This window comes from Pieris napi, chromosome 5 (assembly GCF_905475465.1).
Source record: "Pieris napi chromosome 5, ilPieNapi1.2, whole genome shotgun sequence".
NCBI classification, from domain to species: Eukaryota; Metazoa; Arthropoda; class Insecta; order Lepidoptera; family Pieridae; genus Pieris; species Pieris napi.
The window spans coordinates 7,324,352-7,341,880 of record NC_062238.1 but is presented as its reverse complement, the minus strand read 5'-3'; the positions used below and the strand labels follow the sequence as shown (position 1 = coordinate 7,341,880).

Below are 17,529 nucleotides of genomic sequence, written 5' to 3'. Positions count from 1 at the left end.
TTCCGACTACCTCTGATTTTTCTGGGATGGATTTGGTAGAAAACCTACGTGAATTATTGACATGACAGATAAAAAGTTATCCGTTCGAAATTATTCATATATAACTATCAATATCATAAAGGTGATTTAAATTCAAAAAATATAATATTTGACTAAACACAAAAAATAAGGCATTATTACTATACAATAGATATGTTACGGGTAATGCTAGAAGGTGGAGTAAACCTAGGTTTACTCGGGTTGACTTAGTATTACCCAAGCTTCTTGGGTAAAGTCCGAATAATAAGTAAAATAAATTTAAATTCGGGGTTTACCCATGCTCTACTCAACCCAACCTAGGTCTACCCAACTCTGGCTGGGTAATGTTAAAAATTTGTCTAATTAATTAGTGAAATGAAAATCCAAGGCCATTTTAAACATTTATTATCTGAAAAACATACAAACATAAAAATTATTTATTTGAGCAAGATAAACTGCTGTGACATTTTGAGTTGCATAATTTTCCTGCAGCTTTGCATGAACACTTCTTTGTGGCACATTTTGTTTTGCAATTACACCTTTTATAACCCTGGCCTCCTGAAAGCGACTGTTCATTTGCAAGCTCTCGTAAACTTTTTTTTTCTGGTGATATATTTTCGATATCAATCAGTTTATCATGACACACAGAAAACTGATTCCTTGAGAACATTTCCTCAATAGTACCACGTTCGTTTCCTAGCCTATACAGATCACCAGCTTTTTCTATAACTACCATAAGCACGTTCCGAAACTCGCCTCTTCCTCTATCGACATCTGGTATTTGGACTCTCACCGTATCTCCAACAGAACATGGAGGAAATTTTAAATTAGATAAGGCTTTCATTTTCTTAGCTTGATTTTCTAAGCTCAATCGGGCAGATAATCTATGTTTATTTATATTTTGTTGAGTAGTACAAATTTCACATAAGTTTATTTCTTGTGTACTTGTGCCTGGGTTCATACATCTACTACACTCTAATTCGTCTTTCTTTTTGGCCGTTTCTTCTGAATTTATTTCTAATAAAACGTTCCTTTCACCTTCTTTTGTATTTAAAACTTCTGTTTCGATATCGCTTCTCATCTCCGTGTTCTGTAAGTGGTAATTCTCTGATTCCAGCTCTACATTTAGTAAATCTTCTTGAGATTCTTGTCTAGATTCCGGTCCTTCTTCTTGGGATTCTGGACTAGATTCTGCTTCGGTAGTAAATTCCGTCAACATTTTCTCGAGCTCTTCCTCAGTGTGAATATTGACAATAACTTCTTTTGGAAGAGAAGATGACGCTAAACCCACCTTGACATCACTACCGAACATGGCGGTATAAGGAGCTCGTTTTATTCCATCGTGGAATGCCCTATTTTTCATTAATTGTACGAACTTCAAACCTTCTGACCAACGCTTACAATTTTCGTCGTTCATCCACGTCATAAGCATATTTTGTACGTCTTGATTTGCTCTTTCCACACTACCTTGAGACTGACTATGGCGAGGTTTGCCATGTACTATCTTCAGACCGCTCCACATCGAGCACAACTCTTCTATTACGTGATTTGCAAACTCGCGGCCATTGTCTGATTGAAGAATTGAAGGTGCGCCAAAAATACAAAATATGTCCAAAAGCTTATAAGCAACTTCTACGGCTCGTTTAGATGTTAACGCGCGCAGCTGTACAAACTTTGTCAAATGATCTTGATAGACCATTATGAATTTGAAGTCGCCGTCAGGGTTAGACTGCATGTCAATTAAATCTACTTGACAGCGACTATTCATTTCTGTTGACACCAATGGTTTGACAACAATTCCTTTTTTAGCAGACTTTAACTTTTTTTGGCATGGTTCGCATAGTCGTAAATATAATTTGATTACTTCTTGAGTAATATTTTTATATTTTTTTTTACATTCTTTTTCCATTCGATGTTTTCCTCCATGTCCAACAGCCAAATGAGTTTCATGCAAAATATCGAACATTTCATCATTAGTCACGTAATATTTAATTGTTGTCTCACTTGAAGATAGAGGAGCAATCAGTTTCTCGACGCCACTTACCGAGCACAAATCAAAACGCTTCAATCGCCGGTATTGTAAAGTAGTTTTCGATTTAGCTTCTTTTGCACTTTTTACCGAATTAATTATTTCCAAATACTGTTCGTTACTAAAGTAAAAAGAATTTAATCCTTTCGCTGAGAATAACTCTTGAAATTTTGTATCAAAACGCTCTCGAAAAGAACGTGCACTCTGTTCGGTCGCCATTTTGTCACTAAGCAGTAAAGCAAGCGGCGGCGTGGCCAGTGTTGCCAACAAGACTAATGCAAAATTTGCTAAACTGTTGTTAAAATTTAGCCAACACATTACCCAGACAGAGTTGGGTAGACCTAGGTGAGCATGGGTAAACCCCGAATTTAAATTTATTTTACTTATTATTCGGACTTTACCCAAGAAGCTTGGGTAATACTAAGTCAACCCGAGTAAACCTAGGTTTACTCCACCTTCTAGCATTACCCGTAACAGATACATAAATGTTACATATAAGTCTGCTTTCAATTATCCTTATTGACATAGATATAATTTCTTTACCGTAAATCTATAAATATATATTTGCTTTTCGGTTGTCTCGCTAAAATTCGAGAATGGCCGATGGTTATGATCTTGAAATATTTGTGAAAGTTCATGATAGGTTTAAACGGTGGTATACATAAATAAAAAGTAAATAAAAATACTAAAAACGACTATTGAATATTGAAGTAAAAACTGTTCCTAGCTGGGAATTTTCCATGACTTTTGCGTTTTTAGAAATAAAAATTGTCATTTGGTTGTCATGGCAACATTAGTCTTCAGAAATTTGGGTTTCATAGCTGTAGTATGAGATCCGAAGTCTTGGGTCTGTTTTAAAAATTGTACATTAAATTTCGGTAGTAACTCCATCGGGCCATCTAGTATTTTATATATATTTAAAATAGCTAGCTAACGAAGTAACTAATAGATGAGCACACGCCGCTATTAGCGTCAAAGTTTTGCAACTAATACCATCTGGGTTAGGTTTTTTGTTTATTATGGAAAGCTCGACAAAGCCATTATACACAACCGCAATATGGAGGTACATTATTGAAATCGTGAGAACCGAAATGATTATAATGCACTTGATACATAGGATCAGTCAGTGGGTTTATGTTTTTCTAAGTTCATGAGTGAGGCAATCGCGCTACCCGTCAACTGCTTACCTTAACTATATATATAAAAATGAAACCCGTTTTCCGTTGTCACGACATAACATGAAAACGGCTTGACCGATTTGTCTGATTCTTTTTTTATAATATTCCTTGAAGTACGAGGATGGTTCTAACGGAGAGAAAAATTAAAAAAAATGAGTGAAAAAGTCTAAAAACAACACTTTTCTATATTCCCATACAAAATATTCGTAATAATACCTAAAAGTCAATTTGAACTTTAATACCATATTATAAAGTTCAAGTGTCAGTGGAGGGGTTCCGGGAAGGTAAATTTTTATTTTTGACATAATGTATTTGTTGTCTTATCTAGACCTAGACCTAGACCGGTGTCCCGAATAGCAGAATAAGTAAAAAAAAATAAAGAATCGACTGTTAGGCGGTACGATGTTCGCCAGGCCAGCTAGTAAAATATATATTTATTATTTATGTTTTATTGCGCCTTGAATAAAATCCAGCCTCCGATCTCAGTGGTTACATGTGACGGGTCAATTGGTGTATTTTATACCAAGAAATTCGTGGAGAACGGATAATTAAAAACGGTCTAATTAATATTGTATTGCATGGTTTTAAAGTGTAGTCGCAAATAGCGCTAATTGTATAATTTATTACTACAAATAGGTACATATTTTGACGTTAGTAATAATTATATTTATTACTAACGTCCGATGTACAACGTACATTGCGCGACGATGTTGTGGTCTGGGTCAGTAAATCCATAATCAAGGAACGTTTCCAATCCACTGCAGTTTGTATGCTGATTACACTAATTAAAACAACAAACAAAACTTATACATTACAATGAATAAATAAACTGTATATAAATATATAAAACAAAGTCGTGTTAGTTACACCACTTATAACTCAAGATCGGCTGAATAGATGTTAGTTATCTCTTTTTTGGTGGATTCTTCTCCACTCCGAATAGCAGAATAAGTAATAAAGTATTGGTTAAGTTATCGAATAACAATAAATAAGTAAATTAATTTTACGATTGCAAACAGCATGTGTTGCGATCCGTTGACAAAGCTACGCATCATTTTACGTCGAATTCGTATCAGTTCAAGAAATTCCGATCTTGAGGTAAATGAGGAGATGCATAACCAGGATTTGATCTTGATCCAAGACATGTGTTAACTCATAATAGAATGTTGTGTAGCAGAAAGTGCTTTAACATGCAGTATCGCAATATTGGCGCTAGATAGAAGAGGCCTAATGTGTAAAACTGCCATTCTTCTTTGGCAATGGGAAACAATAAAACATTTCTGTATTTGCTAAAAAAGTTGTATTAATGTTATTACCTTAATGAAATCCTAAATTAAGTTTAACTAAAGTTAACACGATATTATAAGTTACGAAGTTAGCCGGGTCAGTTAAATAAACCAAACGTACCCGATATTAACGTAGCGAAAGCATTTAGGCACTAAGCCTATACGCTTAATAATGCATTTAGGTTGAATAAACGTGATTTAGGCACATGTTTGAAGAGCGGGCAACGTGTTTAATATGCAATGAATATTTAATTAGACAAGCCGCTAATTACCTGCATAGGATACCGTGATAGAAAAAGTTAGATTAGATTATTAAATAAGGTACGATATGTTACAATATATAATCGGAAATAAAGACGCTATAGCTTGCTCAGGCCAAACCTGAAATTTTTTATAGCATTAAAATCTGTTCTAAGAGAGATTTGGTTTTCGCTAGTGGAAATAGTGTTTGGTTTTGGAAATGCACGTGCAGACGTAAAGAATTTGCATTTGAGGTAGACAATTCAAACATATAAATTATATTAGTACTAGCTGATCCGGCAAACGTCGTTTTGCCATCATTTATAATAAAAAATAGGGGTTGATCGTAGAGCGGTGAAAATTAGGGGTTGTATGTATTTTTTAATGTTGTATCATAAAAAAATAGAAATTATAAATTTTGTCTAAAAAATAAAAAATAAAATTTAGGGGTGGACTACCCCTAACATTTAGGGGGATGAAAAATAGATGTTGGCCGATTCTCATAGATACCGGATAAGCACAAAAAATTTCATCAAAATCGGTCGAGCCGTTTCGGAGGAGTATGGCAACGAAAACTGTGACACGAGAATTTTATATATTAGGGATTGCCATATTCAATGTGCATTTTAGATTTACTACATCACAGCTTATTTCAACCAATTTTTTACCAGCATCGAACATTTGCTATGATGTACCTAATACTTTTTGAGAGATAAATAAATAAATGTAAATGCTCAAAACTCGAAGGTATGTAGACTCGACTAAGAAAAGGTTAGTCAGAATCGGGTAAAAATACCCACTAATTTCGAGTAATACCGCGGATTCCAAAGATCCCACAGCCATGCAGTATACTTGTTCATAATCACTAATCTATTGAGTGAATTGCGTTCTATAGAGAAATAAAATTAGTGAACCACAGAATGCCTTGAACTTTATGCAGTCACGAAATCGTCTGCTCTTCTATCATATATATATATAGATATAGCATCCTACAAAAGCTGAAGAATTGCTAACTATCGATACTGACTTTACCTTATCTTTTCTTGGTATTAACAGGTCTCATTCAATGAATACCAAAAATAAAAATAAATCAGTGGCGCTACAATCTTTTTAGGTCTGGGACTCAGATTTATGTATCTGTGTCATGATTATTTGTCAACTTATAGGCCTCCTGTGCCTGACACATGCCGTCCACTTTTTGGGTCTAAGGCAAGCCGGTTTCCTCACGATGTCTTCCTTCACCGTTCGAGCGAATGTTAAATGCGCACAAAGAAAGTCCATAGGTGCACAGCCGGGGATCGAACTTACGACCTCAGGGATGAGAGTCGCACGCTGAAGCCACTTGGCCAATACTGCTAATTCAATGAATACAGTGATTTAAAAATTCCTAGTTACTAACAAGCATGCTGCCTCGGTGTCTCTTTGCATCATTTATTTTTATGTATAAATTTCCCAATATTCCCGACTCTTGTGGTGCGGGACCTTATTTTATACATATATTTTGTACAAACATATATATATATATATAGATACATTAAGTAATTTCCTAATATATATGTATATACATACATACAAATACATAAGCATAATGTAAGCAAATGCATCTTTAAGATATTAAACAAACTTCCGTAATTAAAAGGATGTATCCGTATTTATTTATATCTTTTTAGCCATAGGTTGATCCTGCCATTATATTATGTGCACGTATATCTTCAATTTAAAAGATACAACAACATATCCAAATTATTATGTCTGTGGTCATAACAATGAACGACGCATGTCAAAAGATATTTATGTGACAAATCACATCAGTAAATTATTGTTTTAGAGAATTATCTACAAAAATGTTAATACCAACATGTTTAATAAAATTCCTAGAATTGGTAAGTGTTTATTTTTAACCAATTAGGTAATTTGATACAAAACTTATATTCGTCCATATATCTCTGTGTCTCTTCTGCCTTTTAAATAAGATTTAAGTAAAGAATTACTAATCATGACTGTGTGTTTATTACAATTTATATTTCGCGTCTTTTTGACTGAACAATGTTAATAATTGTATGATTTTACGAGAAATTTTTTCTTTTTCTCTTACATTTCAGTCTCTCACTATAGCCTGTCTAACATTACATCACTACAGTTATGACCTAACGGACATACCTACACTAATGCTCTGCTCTGGAACCTACGTGGGCTACGTAGTAGTGCTCTCAGGGGAAATTGTAGGTTTGTATGAATTCATTATCACATCATTTCACGTTGTCACGCTAACAATAGTGGATTTTCAAATGTTGTAAACTATGAAGTAATTATAAGTAATTTCGTATTTACTAGCCGTCTGGCACCGTTATGAAAGATTTAACGACGGGAAAGAATTAAATTAAAAATACGCGTTGAGCTGTAAACCTCCTCGCGAAGTTCTTTGAATGTCTCAATGGCATAAAAAATAAGAAATATTTATTTATTACATTAATTTTCACGAAGATTAAATAAGTAATAAACGTTATTAAAATATGTATTGCTAATAATATAAACAATCGGTGTGTGTACAATAAAAATACAGTTTGTGAATAAGATTTCATTACTATCGTTCTAATAATATATAATGAGGAATCGTACGAAGTCGCGAGAAAAGCTCTATGGCGATTGTAACCAATCACATTTTCTAGGAGAAATCCTCTTAGCACCTTTGGACTTAGTACAAGATATGTACTTCTGTATGGTTGGCGTGGGTCTCTTTGGCGTGAGTGGAGGGCTCGTATTGTCGGCCAGGACAAAGCAATCCCCTTACCCGAGAACAGGAGATCACAACGTAGCTCTCATAGCTGGTTCTTTGGCTGTATTAACGGCAGTTGTTATGCTTTTCGATCTGAGTCTGGCATATTTGGATTCGGAACAATATGACGACGATGCGAGCGTATAAGGTGATTTTAGTGAATACGTAAGAAAACCTTGATTTTAAGGTCTACTAAAGTCGAATAAGCAGTAGTAGACTCTCAAGGATAATGTACTCAAAATAATTGTAATAAAAAGCGTGAAATCGCGTTTTAAAAATTAAAAATATTCTATATTTGTTGTTCTCGCGACTTCGCTATACAATAATTACGATAACATATATTTTTTTTAACACATAGAATTCTACTTACTAAGAGTTTATTAGAGAAAAAATTAGTAATACATTTTGTTCCATTATTATAACTTGCAGGTGAAGCCGTATCAGCAACTGCAGATGCGTATATCGACGCCTGGTGGTCGGCAATCGGCGGCGTACTATTTGGAGCATGTGGCGCCCTCACATTGCATGGTTGGCGCGATGTACCCTTCTGTCAGAGAAAGAACTATGCTCAAACTTACGCTGTGTGTTCCTTGGCCGTCGCTGCTTTGATGACCATAGATGCCTTAATTGCGCTCTGCTCTGCCCAAAAAGATGATGTAAGCACTCGTTCTAAGTCTACTCGACGTGCCGCGTGAAATTGTATTGTGTAAATAAATTATATCAAGCTTTATTGTCTTTCAATAATATAATATACAAGTCAACTATAATAATATAAATATTACCTGTAATCTTTATGAGTTTTTATTATTACCTTGGTTGAAATATTCATATCTGATTAAATATAAAAAAACTGCTTAAAGCGACATCTAGTAGAACATAGCTAAGCTACGTTAAAGGATGGAACAAAAATGTGAGAAAATATGGCAAAGCCGAAATATTTAAGTAATGTGTAATGGAACTTATAGATAGCGTTCAATTTAAAACCTTTAAATTAGCTAAAATTTTCTTGTAATCTATATTATTATTATATTTATACACGAATGTATCAATATCTTATCTTATAACTTACAAGGTTTCATTAGATTTAATTGTTTTTTATAACTTAGTGGAGAAGTATTTTGAGTATTAGTGAGATACTTTAATGGTCTTGGGTAATATTTGCAGAGTATTTTTTGTTAATTTTGTAGCGCAGTAGGCGTGTACGATTACTTCATCAGAATCATAACGGACGTTGTTTTAGTTAATTATCGCATCAATTAGAATTGCTTACTAATTAGTTGACGTCTTCTTTAAGTGTTGATCTAGAACATTTGAGAGTCGAGAAGGACGAATCATTTTACATGATGATTGTTAATTTAAAACTAAAAAAAGTAGTTTATGTTATTCTGTGGAGGAAGAAACTTTAGCTCTTCCTTGAGGCTCCAGCCTTCGACCATTCTAACCACTGACAGCTGAGGTTGAAAATTGTATGTGCGATTTTTTTTAAAGGTTAATAGCCTACTATTTACTTTACGAAATTTTGGTTAGACTACTTTTTCTATAAGAAGGGTGCAGTTGTTGTGGACCCTTCTGGTGACGTCACCTTCATATGTCCATGATTTCGACCTATCGTAGATTATATGGTAGCTTTTTTTATTTCATTCAAAAACGTGTGGGCCGATTGCATTTGTTTATTTAATGTTTTTACCGATTATTTTGTGAACTCCTGTATTCTTTAATATATTATGATGTGTGTATGAGAAAATAATGTTTTTAAAAACTATGTAAACTGTTGACCCAAAGGTCAACCAAGATTAGTGCTTATTCTACAACTAATAATTATTTTTCCCTACAACGAACATGAAATGATAAACAAAAATTTCCAAAGCATAAAGTTTCTAAAAATACGTAAAACATTAACAATGTAGGGCAGTCTTCAAATGTGTTTACAAAAATATATATATTTAACTAAGTCGTGTTACACCATTTACAACTCTAGAACAGCTGGATAAATCTGTACCTACGATGTTTGTGTTTCTGGATTTATCTTCATCGGGAATAGGATAACTATTAATTGGTGATTATCATCAATAAACATCAGATAACGTCAATTAATTTCTTAAAAATTCCATAATAAACCGCAACTGACAGCTCGTGTAATGTTGTCTGTGTCTTCCGATAAAGTATTATAGAGTATTATAATAAATCCCTTTGCCAATATTATCACTAACAATAGCTGCAACCAAGAATATAATCTTTCCTGATAAAGGCGCAATAAAAAAATTAAATTATTTTATAAGAATCAATCTGCTTATTCATTGACTGTTCGGGGGAGGTTCACCAAATCAGCTAGTATTAAAAAAATATTATCTTTTTTATTATTAAAACTTAGTCATCCAACTATGATCTCACCGTTTCGTCATTGAGTCGACCGATCGCGGCGTAGCGTCTGGTCTGGTCCTTGCTCAGTTGTGACCTCGTGTAAATCGTAACCAGACGTATAGTGAAAATGGCTATCAGCAGATTATCAATCATTAAATTCTTGGAGTTGGTGCGTAATTTTTTCTAATAACATTTAAACAAGGCGTGGCCAAAAATTATGTTTGTAGTTTATTAGATGTGTAAAGCGTATTATTAATAGTGGCTTAAAAAATACAAATTGGCTACTTAATAGTAGTCTAATAATGTTAGAACATAGATAGCTATTAGGATTATAATTTCTAATGATCTTTTATACGCAAAAGGCATACCCACTTTCAAAACTGGATTTGGTATGCTCCTTCCGGTGAATAAGTCGCAACTGCGTAAATACTTGTTTGTGAATTCGTTGTTAGTAAATATTCCAGTAAATGCAGCGTTTTAACGATTGCGCCGTTTTAAAATGATTACTTATTAAGTTTTTAGTCATTGTTAAAGTGTCCTTGTGCCAATTTTTTTTAAATCTTAAATATGAGGTTATGAATACTATGGGAAAAAAGTTTTTTTTAGCTATGGCCAGATTTAGTCTACATAAGCATGTTTTATACCTACATCTATACAAATACGAATAAATTATAGGCGTTTCGAAGCGCTGTTGCACATGTTGAATAAGCAATTATGCAGAATGTTTTGAAATGCGCACCTATCAAAAATTAAACGACAGGAAATAAATCACCTGATATTCCAGTATTGTAAAACATGAATCAAACTTAAATCTAGTTAAAAATTGTTCTGTGTGAAGTTTGGTATATTTGGCAGCGCTCACAGACTTGAAATACGAAATAGAATACGTATCTAATGTCCTAATAGATAGATGTTAAAAAATAGAGAAAATAAAACAAATTACTTCAGCAATGGGTAGTCAATATACCTATAGACTGAGTTACTATTTACATCATAAATTACTTTTTATTTTTACGTTAATAATACTTGATTGTTTTTAATCACGTTTCTTAAGGCCGTTGACTTAAAAATTACTCTATTAATTATGTTGTGGACTTGTATACTACATTTTAATGAGCTTGATAATAATCATTAAAAAATAAGAAACTTTAACGATTTAGTAGTACCAATCGAGTTCTATATAGAACAAATTGATGTTTCATAACATTCTCACGCAAATGACAAAATTATAAATAAAAAAACCGACGGGTTGCACGCCGGGAGTGCCGGCATAAGTGAAAACTTGAATATTAACGTTGTGCATTTTTGCTATTTTGAAATGGTTAGGGAATAATTTTGCACGAATTGCTTTAATTATCAGTATAAAAGTACTATCATTTATGTGGTAGAATACAATATTTATTTATTTCGTTATCGTACACAAACATGACAATTTATATTACACTAAATACGCCGCGCCATCTGTCAACTCTCCATCCGTCTTACGATTTTACGATCAGGTCACGTGTCCTGACGCGAGTTTAACATTTTTTACCTATTCCAAAAAAGTGTACAAAGCCGCTAAAAAAGTTTTCACTTCAAAATATAAAAAAATATTTACATTCACATATTGAACTAGAAGCATAGTTTGTAACCCGTTAATCTATGGATGTGCGATGCCAGAGACATCTGTCATATTATGATCAATTTACGGATGAAGTCATACTTGTATCTGAAGAAGTTGCCCTGAAAGCTTAGGATAGGATTACTTCTTTTTCGTTTGCAGTTCCATCACAGGGTTGGATAAACAATACTAATTCATTAATATTTTTTTATTCGCGTACCTACATAATGCGATCAAACTTCTGTTCCCACTTGAAAAACTCCATTTGTTAGGATCTAGCATAAAGCCTCTCTTTAATACACCATGTGCGATGGTTTTCTTTAATTCGATTACTGTACATTTCCACTTATCGCTGCGATAAATCTTTATCTGTTTATGGTCCGGACTCAATGTCTTTCGAAATATACCTATTTATAGGAAGTACATCGTACTGGATTGAGGCCATGGTCACTGACGCGGATTTTAATTTGTTTTAACCTACAATGTAATCCTCTTAATTATATCTTTAAATAACCTTTATTTTGGCGGGTTACAATAGAAGAACGTTTTTGTTGGCATTCAAATAACAAACATTTGTACCATTTGTCGGCATCGAGTATTTACATTTACGTTTTTTTAATTTTATTTTCAATTTAAATGACAGTTTACGGCTTTAGCTTTATTGAAGAAAAAAACAAGTAATTTACATATAATCTATGATAATTCAAAATATATACTCTATCTTAAATTTCGTTTCGAAGTAAACAAATTGAAAGTAAGAGTATGGTTATAATTTGCAACCCGAGAAACTTCGAACGCGTTTTATCACAAATCCCACGGCAGCAAATCGATTGTTAAATCTCATGGTCAACCTTGAGTTTACTTTAGTGGCCGTAATGCTGGATAAAAATACATCATGATGTAGTTTCCTTGTTATCATCAACGGTACGTTTTACGTGGGTTCATCGTAGACCTCTTGATTATAATCCTTCAATATGCCGGGAGAGCTACCAAAATATATCAATATATTTATAATTCCAGACAAAAGTTCGTTATTATCTGAACAATCTAATGAAAACGAATATGACTTACGTTGAAACATTAAATTTCTAAGAGTAATATTGTGAGTAGACTGATAAAGTATTTGTCGATATTTAACTTAAACGTTTGAACTTTGAAAACTGATTTAAAATAATATAAACAATAATTTTTTGCATTTAACATTACATGTTACCTATAAGTGATATGATATCCTAATATAGGTCAATACCTAGGGCCTTAAGATAATGCCACGAAGTTTAATTTTCAATTATAGTCATGATATATATAGCTTCCATTAAATTTGATTAAACTATGAATCCTGAATTTTAGCCGTGCTCGGCCGTTACTCTAAAGTCTAAACCTATGTACAAATTTTAATTAATATAAAACTATGATTATTATCATTATAAAATTCAATATAACATCACCTCTAGAAATAACACCTTAACAACATATCCTCATAATTGATTCACGTCCTGTATTAGCTTACAATGGACAAACAATTATCTTGTAAACTGACGAAATGAATGAAATCATCGCTACAACTATGAATATGTATTATCTTTTCTAATTATCTATAAACGCTCTACTTATCTAGTTATTCTTTTATTATTTGTTTCTAGTCTTTTTATATATTGTTTGTGAGTAGAGTAAAAATTATGTGTCAAAAAAAGTTTTCATCCGAGGCGCACTGTTTGATGTATATTCAAAATTTTACTTTATCTGTGACTGTGTACATATCTGTGGCGCATGCGCGCTGACTTGCCGAATACACAGATTTTGGCGCCAAGTTTGTGCTTACAATACTTTTGTCGTAACTACGGGTAATATTTTATTAGCTTAATAATGTTTCATAGTGAACGAGAAGAGTTAATTTTGTCTAATGTTTTTGTGACGGCGGGAGTATTATGTATTGAGAGAGTTAGGCTTACGAAAATCCTATGGACTTTGTTTGTGAAATTAAATTGTCTTTTTCAGACGCAGTTATAATCAATATATACTATTTTAAATAAAGTAGTTTAAAAATCTACACAGTATACTAAACTTGGCACATTATAATTGAATTCTAACATATAGACAAATCAATTCATAATGTGTATCCGTTATTTTCATACATGTATAAACAGGTAATGTAAACATTAATAATCTCTATGAAAATCTGTGTAATGTTCTATTTGTAAGTCAGAAGTAAATAAATACCTTTAAAATACGCGATCAAGGTAATAACAGCCTTATCATAAGCTAATAAATCTAGTTACTTGTTCTGGCCGTTTATTCGAGGTCTATACAGCCTCGTGACCCGCATTTAGTAACCACTATATGACATCATCTTTCCTTACACGATTGGACCTTCGCGGTTGTACTCATTGACAACATATAGCGCATTACGTAATTGTTTGGATTGACTAACTCGGTAGGTTGACGAACTATGAAATTACATTTTCATCAAAGCAAAACATTATAGGCGTTCATATAGGGCGGTCCTTCGCTATTTTATTGTTTCGTAGTCGATGGATATCGATCGGAAATTCTAAACAAATATGTATCTTCAATCACAGAGGTCCAAGAAATTTTTTATTATGTTTACTTTCTTATTTTTATTATGTTAACTATCTCTATACTATATTCGACTTGAACATTTATAACTTTAGGAATCCGCCAAAACGCTTCTCTAGGCCGCACCTTTGACGTACCATGCTTGTAAACACGTAAACAATTAATTTCAAGTTCACGGGTAATTGTCTGAATTTACGTTGATCAAAAATAATAAGGGCCATACGAGGGCCAATAGAAAAAGTATTGTAAGTTTTCGAATCGCATTGGTTTTTACAATTCTTTGTAACGTATGTGGGCGTAGTTTTTAACAACCACAGGCAAATAACCTATTAGGTACTTCCTGTTGACAGATAGAAAATGACAACATCGACTGCTTCCTTAAATAAACAATTGTTATCTACTTTTTTTCTTCCTGATAAATAAACAAATAATGTTATTTCCAAAAAAATATATTTTAGAGGTATTTCTATTTAATTCGTTTTCCACAATTTCAGGCGTTGACGTGCGCATGCGTCGCGCTACACTACCACAGCTACAATGCCGATGCCGACATCGGTATGCTGGTCACCGGCACCTTCATCGGGTACCTTATCATCTTTGCTGGTGCTGCTGCAGGTAATTAGATTTTAACCATAACTTTACCTGGAACTTTGTTTAAGAATAAGACCAGTATTGACCTAATGGCTTTACCGTATGTTTCTAAAACCCTGAGATTGCGCATTTAACTTATGCACGGTACATTTACCGTGTTTCCTCAAGACGTTTTCCTTAAAACGTCTTGAGGAAACTGCCATGCCACAAATTGACGGTGTGTGTCAGTGACAAATGGCTGATCAACTTATGAAACAGATACATAAATCTGACGCTAGACTAAAGGCGACTCGTTTTAAAACTAAAAAATATCGTATCATATATCATTTTCGCGCATGACATACATAAGATATGCAAAAAGGCTAACAGAAACCTAAGGTTCGTATTACTAATAGCTTGTGGCTTTACGAATATCAGTGCAATCAAGACTTTATACAATACGTTAGTCAGAAGTCACTTGGAGTGCATGTTAGAGCGAGTACAAAATAAATTTACCCGTTACCTCTACAAGAGACTGTATCCTTTGTATCCGCTTATGTACCCGATCCTGTTTGTTCTGGGTATGGTGGGTTATGACCAGCTGTGCCTCAGAAGAGAGCTTGCTTTGTCAGGAACTTACGGGCGGGTGCATAATGTGGATATAATAGAGAGACTGGCTCTACGGGTTCCAAGCAAAACTTTTGATTTTTGTTTGGTCACAACTTTTGGATGTACCGCACGCACAGTCCAACTTGGTTAGCGAAGCGTCACTCGTACACACGTTCACTGGCTGAGTCCACGAGAGCTGCTTATTATGTTATGACTTATTAGATGTAGGTTACATTGTTTTATATATTTTTAACTGTAGAATTAACGGTGTAGATATTAAACAAACAACAAACAAGTGAAACTTCTTTAGGCGCTTTTAAAAACGTCACTAAGATGTGCAGCGTTTTTGTCGAAGAAAAGGGAGAGAGCGATTGAGAGAGAGAGTGAGACGGGGGAATTACCTTATAGAAGTTCTATTTTTTAAATTAAAATTTCGTAAAGGGAGCGTTCAAGTATTACGTCACGCAATTTTTTGAGATTATTGAAACCCCCCCCCCCATATAACGCGCCATAACGTTTTTCTGTACCCAAGTATAGTAAAACGTTTCGTGACCCCCTTGTGACTCTTTATACCTAAAAGTTACCATTATGTGGTGTAAAGTACTGGAAAGGCGAAAATAATATTAACAATAACGCGTAATTCAATCCCCGCTCCGCATCGTTTTACAAAAGAAAGTTCTGTCGTATTAGTAGTCACTGTTAAAAAATAATAATTATATGGGAAATATATAAATAAATGTAGTCTGTGTAAAGTTATGTCTATCAGTAATAAATATAATAAAATTTCAGGATATATAATGCAAACACCGAGTCATAAACGCATCGACATCTTTTACTCACTCGTCGGTGTGTGTTTGTTTGTGGCGAGCGGAGCCATTATCATTGACAGGTAATTATTATAATTTAATTAATTAAAATTTGACAAAATATGTGATTATTTAACTGATGAAAAACGTTAATTTCATTACCACTTCTTGAGGCATAATTTTGAAGGATATTTATTTGAATTCAAAAAAAAGTAACAAAAAAAAAGAATGTGTTTGGCATGTTTTGACTTAAAAAAGTTTTTGAAATTAAGAATTGTTCTTAACAGCCAGTAGTAGTATTCGTTATCAAACAATGTTCATGGTTGAACTCTTTGGTGCATGAAACATTACATTTATCCACATTCCAAATTCAAATCTCTTTTTATTAGTGGCTAGTGTTAACCTGGGAGACATCTTCTGAATATCTTTTTATCTCATCTATAAAAATATATTTTTGTGTATTTTACACAAATATTTGAGGAAACATACTAAAATTGGTGATTGCAAATTCATTCATCAAGCATTCTGTTCGAACGCCGGCTGTAAAACAATACATTTTTCTATGTGTCCAAATAACACTTGCTCATATTGGATGATTAAGTCTTATATTATCTGTTTGCCATGTTTATTAAAAATAATTGAACCTGATGTTATTTCTATACGTAATTTTAAAATATGTATCTGAATGCCTTAAACGACGGACGCATCTATTTTAAATTTATGTAATTAGTTAAAAATCTTGATATATATTTATTTTTCATATTTGCGTATACACTATGGAATCTCCATACTTATGCGCCTAATTAATACTTTCAGATATCAGCATTATGGGAGAAGTGAACTAAAAGACAAAAATCTTGCGAAGGCTTCTCTAGCAATCATCAACGGTGCGCTTTTGCTCGTAGACGCCGTGTTGACTCAGCGAGGTGGATAGATGGCGCTTAAATATAAAATTATATTATTATTGCATAATATTTATAAGTTATTGAGCTAACGACTTGTAACCCTTTTATAAGAGTAGTAGAGTAGTAATTAGGACTTACGAAGATTTTCTATGTTTTTGACGATACAAATTTATAATGGTAAATATAATTTGTATTATACAGACTTTCCTCACTGCCAACGGGAAACAGTAAAATATAGAAAAATACAAACAAATATGTACATCCTTTCTATCGATAAAACAGAATTGAGATTCCTTTGTGGACCTAGTCGTGTCAAATTACATTCCACATTTGAAATTTAAAAATAAAATATTTATGAACATCAGAATCCGACGCATTTACCAAAGTAAATTCAAATTTTTTAATTTTTTGAAAACAATTCTCACCTACAATGTAATTAAAGTTAATAATTCCTTTCATACCTAGCTGACACTAATACAAGTAGTGAATGCACGCAAAGATAAATAAAAAATGCTATTAAAATTATCTGGCAACATCACTTTGAGATCTAAGAAAAATATTCTTTCCCTTT

At 33.2% G+C, this 17,529-nt stretch overlaps 3 protein-coding genes across 4 annotated transcripts; 2 read left to right on the top strand and 1 right to left on the bottom strand.

The window, feature by feature from the left end:
- Nucleotides 1-451: 451 nt before the first annotated feature.
- On the bottom strand, nucleotides 452-2,268 carry LOC125049713 (KRAB-A domain-containing protein 2-like). Its single transcript, XM_047649136.1, has one exon. It carries the CDS (start codon nucleotides 2,264-2,266, stop codon nucleotides 452-454), a length of 1,815 nt encoding a protein of 604 aa, XP_047505092.1. The 5' UTR covers nucleotides 2,267-2,268.
- A 4,222-nt stretch (nucleotides 2,269-6,490) lies between these two features.
- On the top strand, nucleotides 6,491-8,255 carry LOC125049670. 2 transcript variants are annotated; one of them, XM_047649076.1, is made up of 4 exons: nucleotides 6,491-6,634; nucleotides 6,854-6,977; nucleotides 7,421-7,675; nucleotides 7,957-8,097. In XM_047649076.1, the coding sequence occupies exons 1-3, from the start codon at nucleotides 6,596-6,598 to the stop codon at nucleotides 7,672-7,674; spliced, it is 417 nt and encodes a 138-aa protein (XP_047505032.1). In that variant the 5' UTR covers nucleotides 6,491-6,595; the 3' UTR covers nucleotide 7,675; nucleotides 7,957-8,097. The 2 variants fall into 2 exon arrangements, with proteins under 2 accessions (XP_047505032.1, XP_047505031.1); XM_047649075.1 differs by lacking the exon at nucleotides 7,421-7,675 and having other exon boundaries at nucleotides 7,957-8,255.
- Nucleotides 8,256-9,916: 1,661 nt separating this feature from the next.
- On the top strand, nucleotides 9,917-17,243 carry LOC125049550. The gene is made up of 4 exons (XM_047648913.1): nucleotides 9,917-10,057; nucleotides 14,563-14,683; nucleotides 16,037-16,136; nucleotides 16,870-17,243. Exons 1-4 carry the CDS (start codon nucleotides 10,016-10,018, stop codon nucleotides 16,985-16,987), a joined length of 381 nt encoding a protein of 126 aa, XP_047504869.1. The 5' UTR covers nucleotides 9,917-10,015; the 3' UTR covers nucleotides 16,988-17,243.
- Nucleotides 17,244-17,529: the final 286 nt, after the last annotated feature.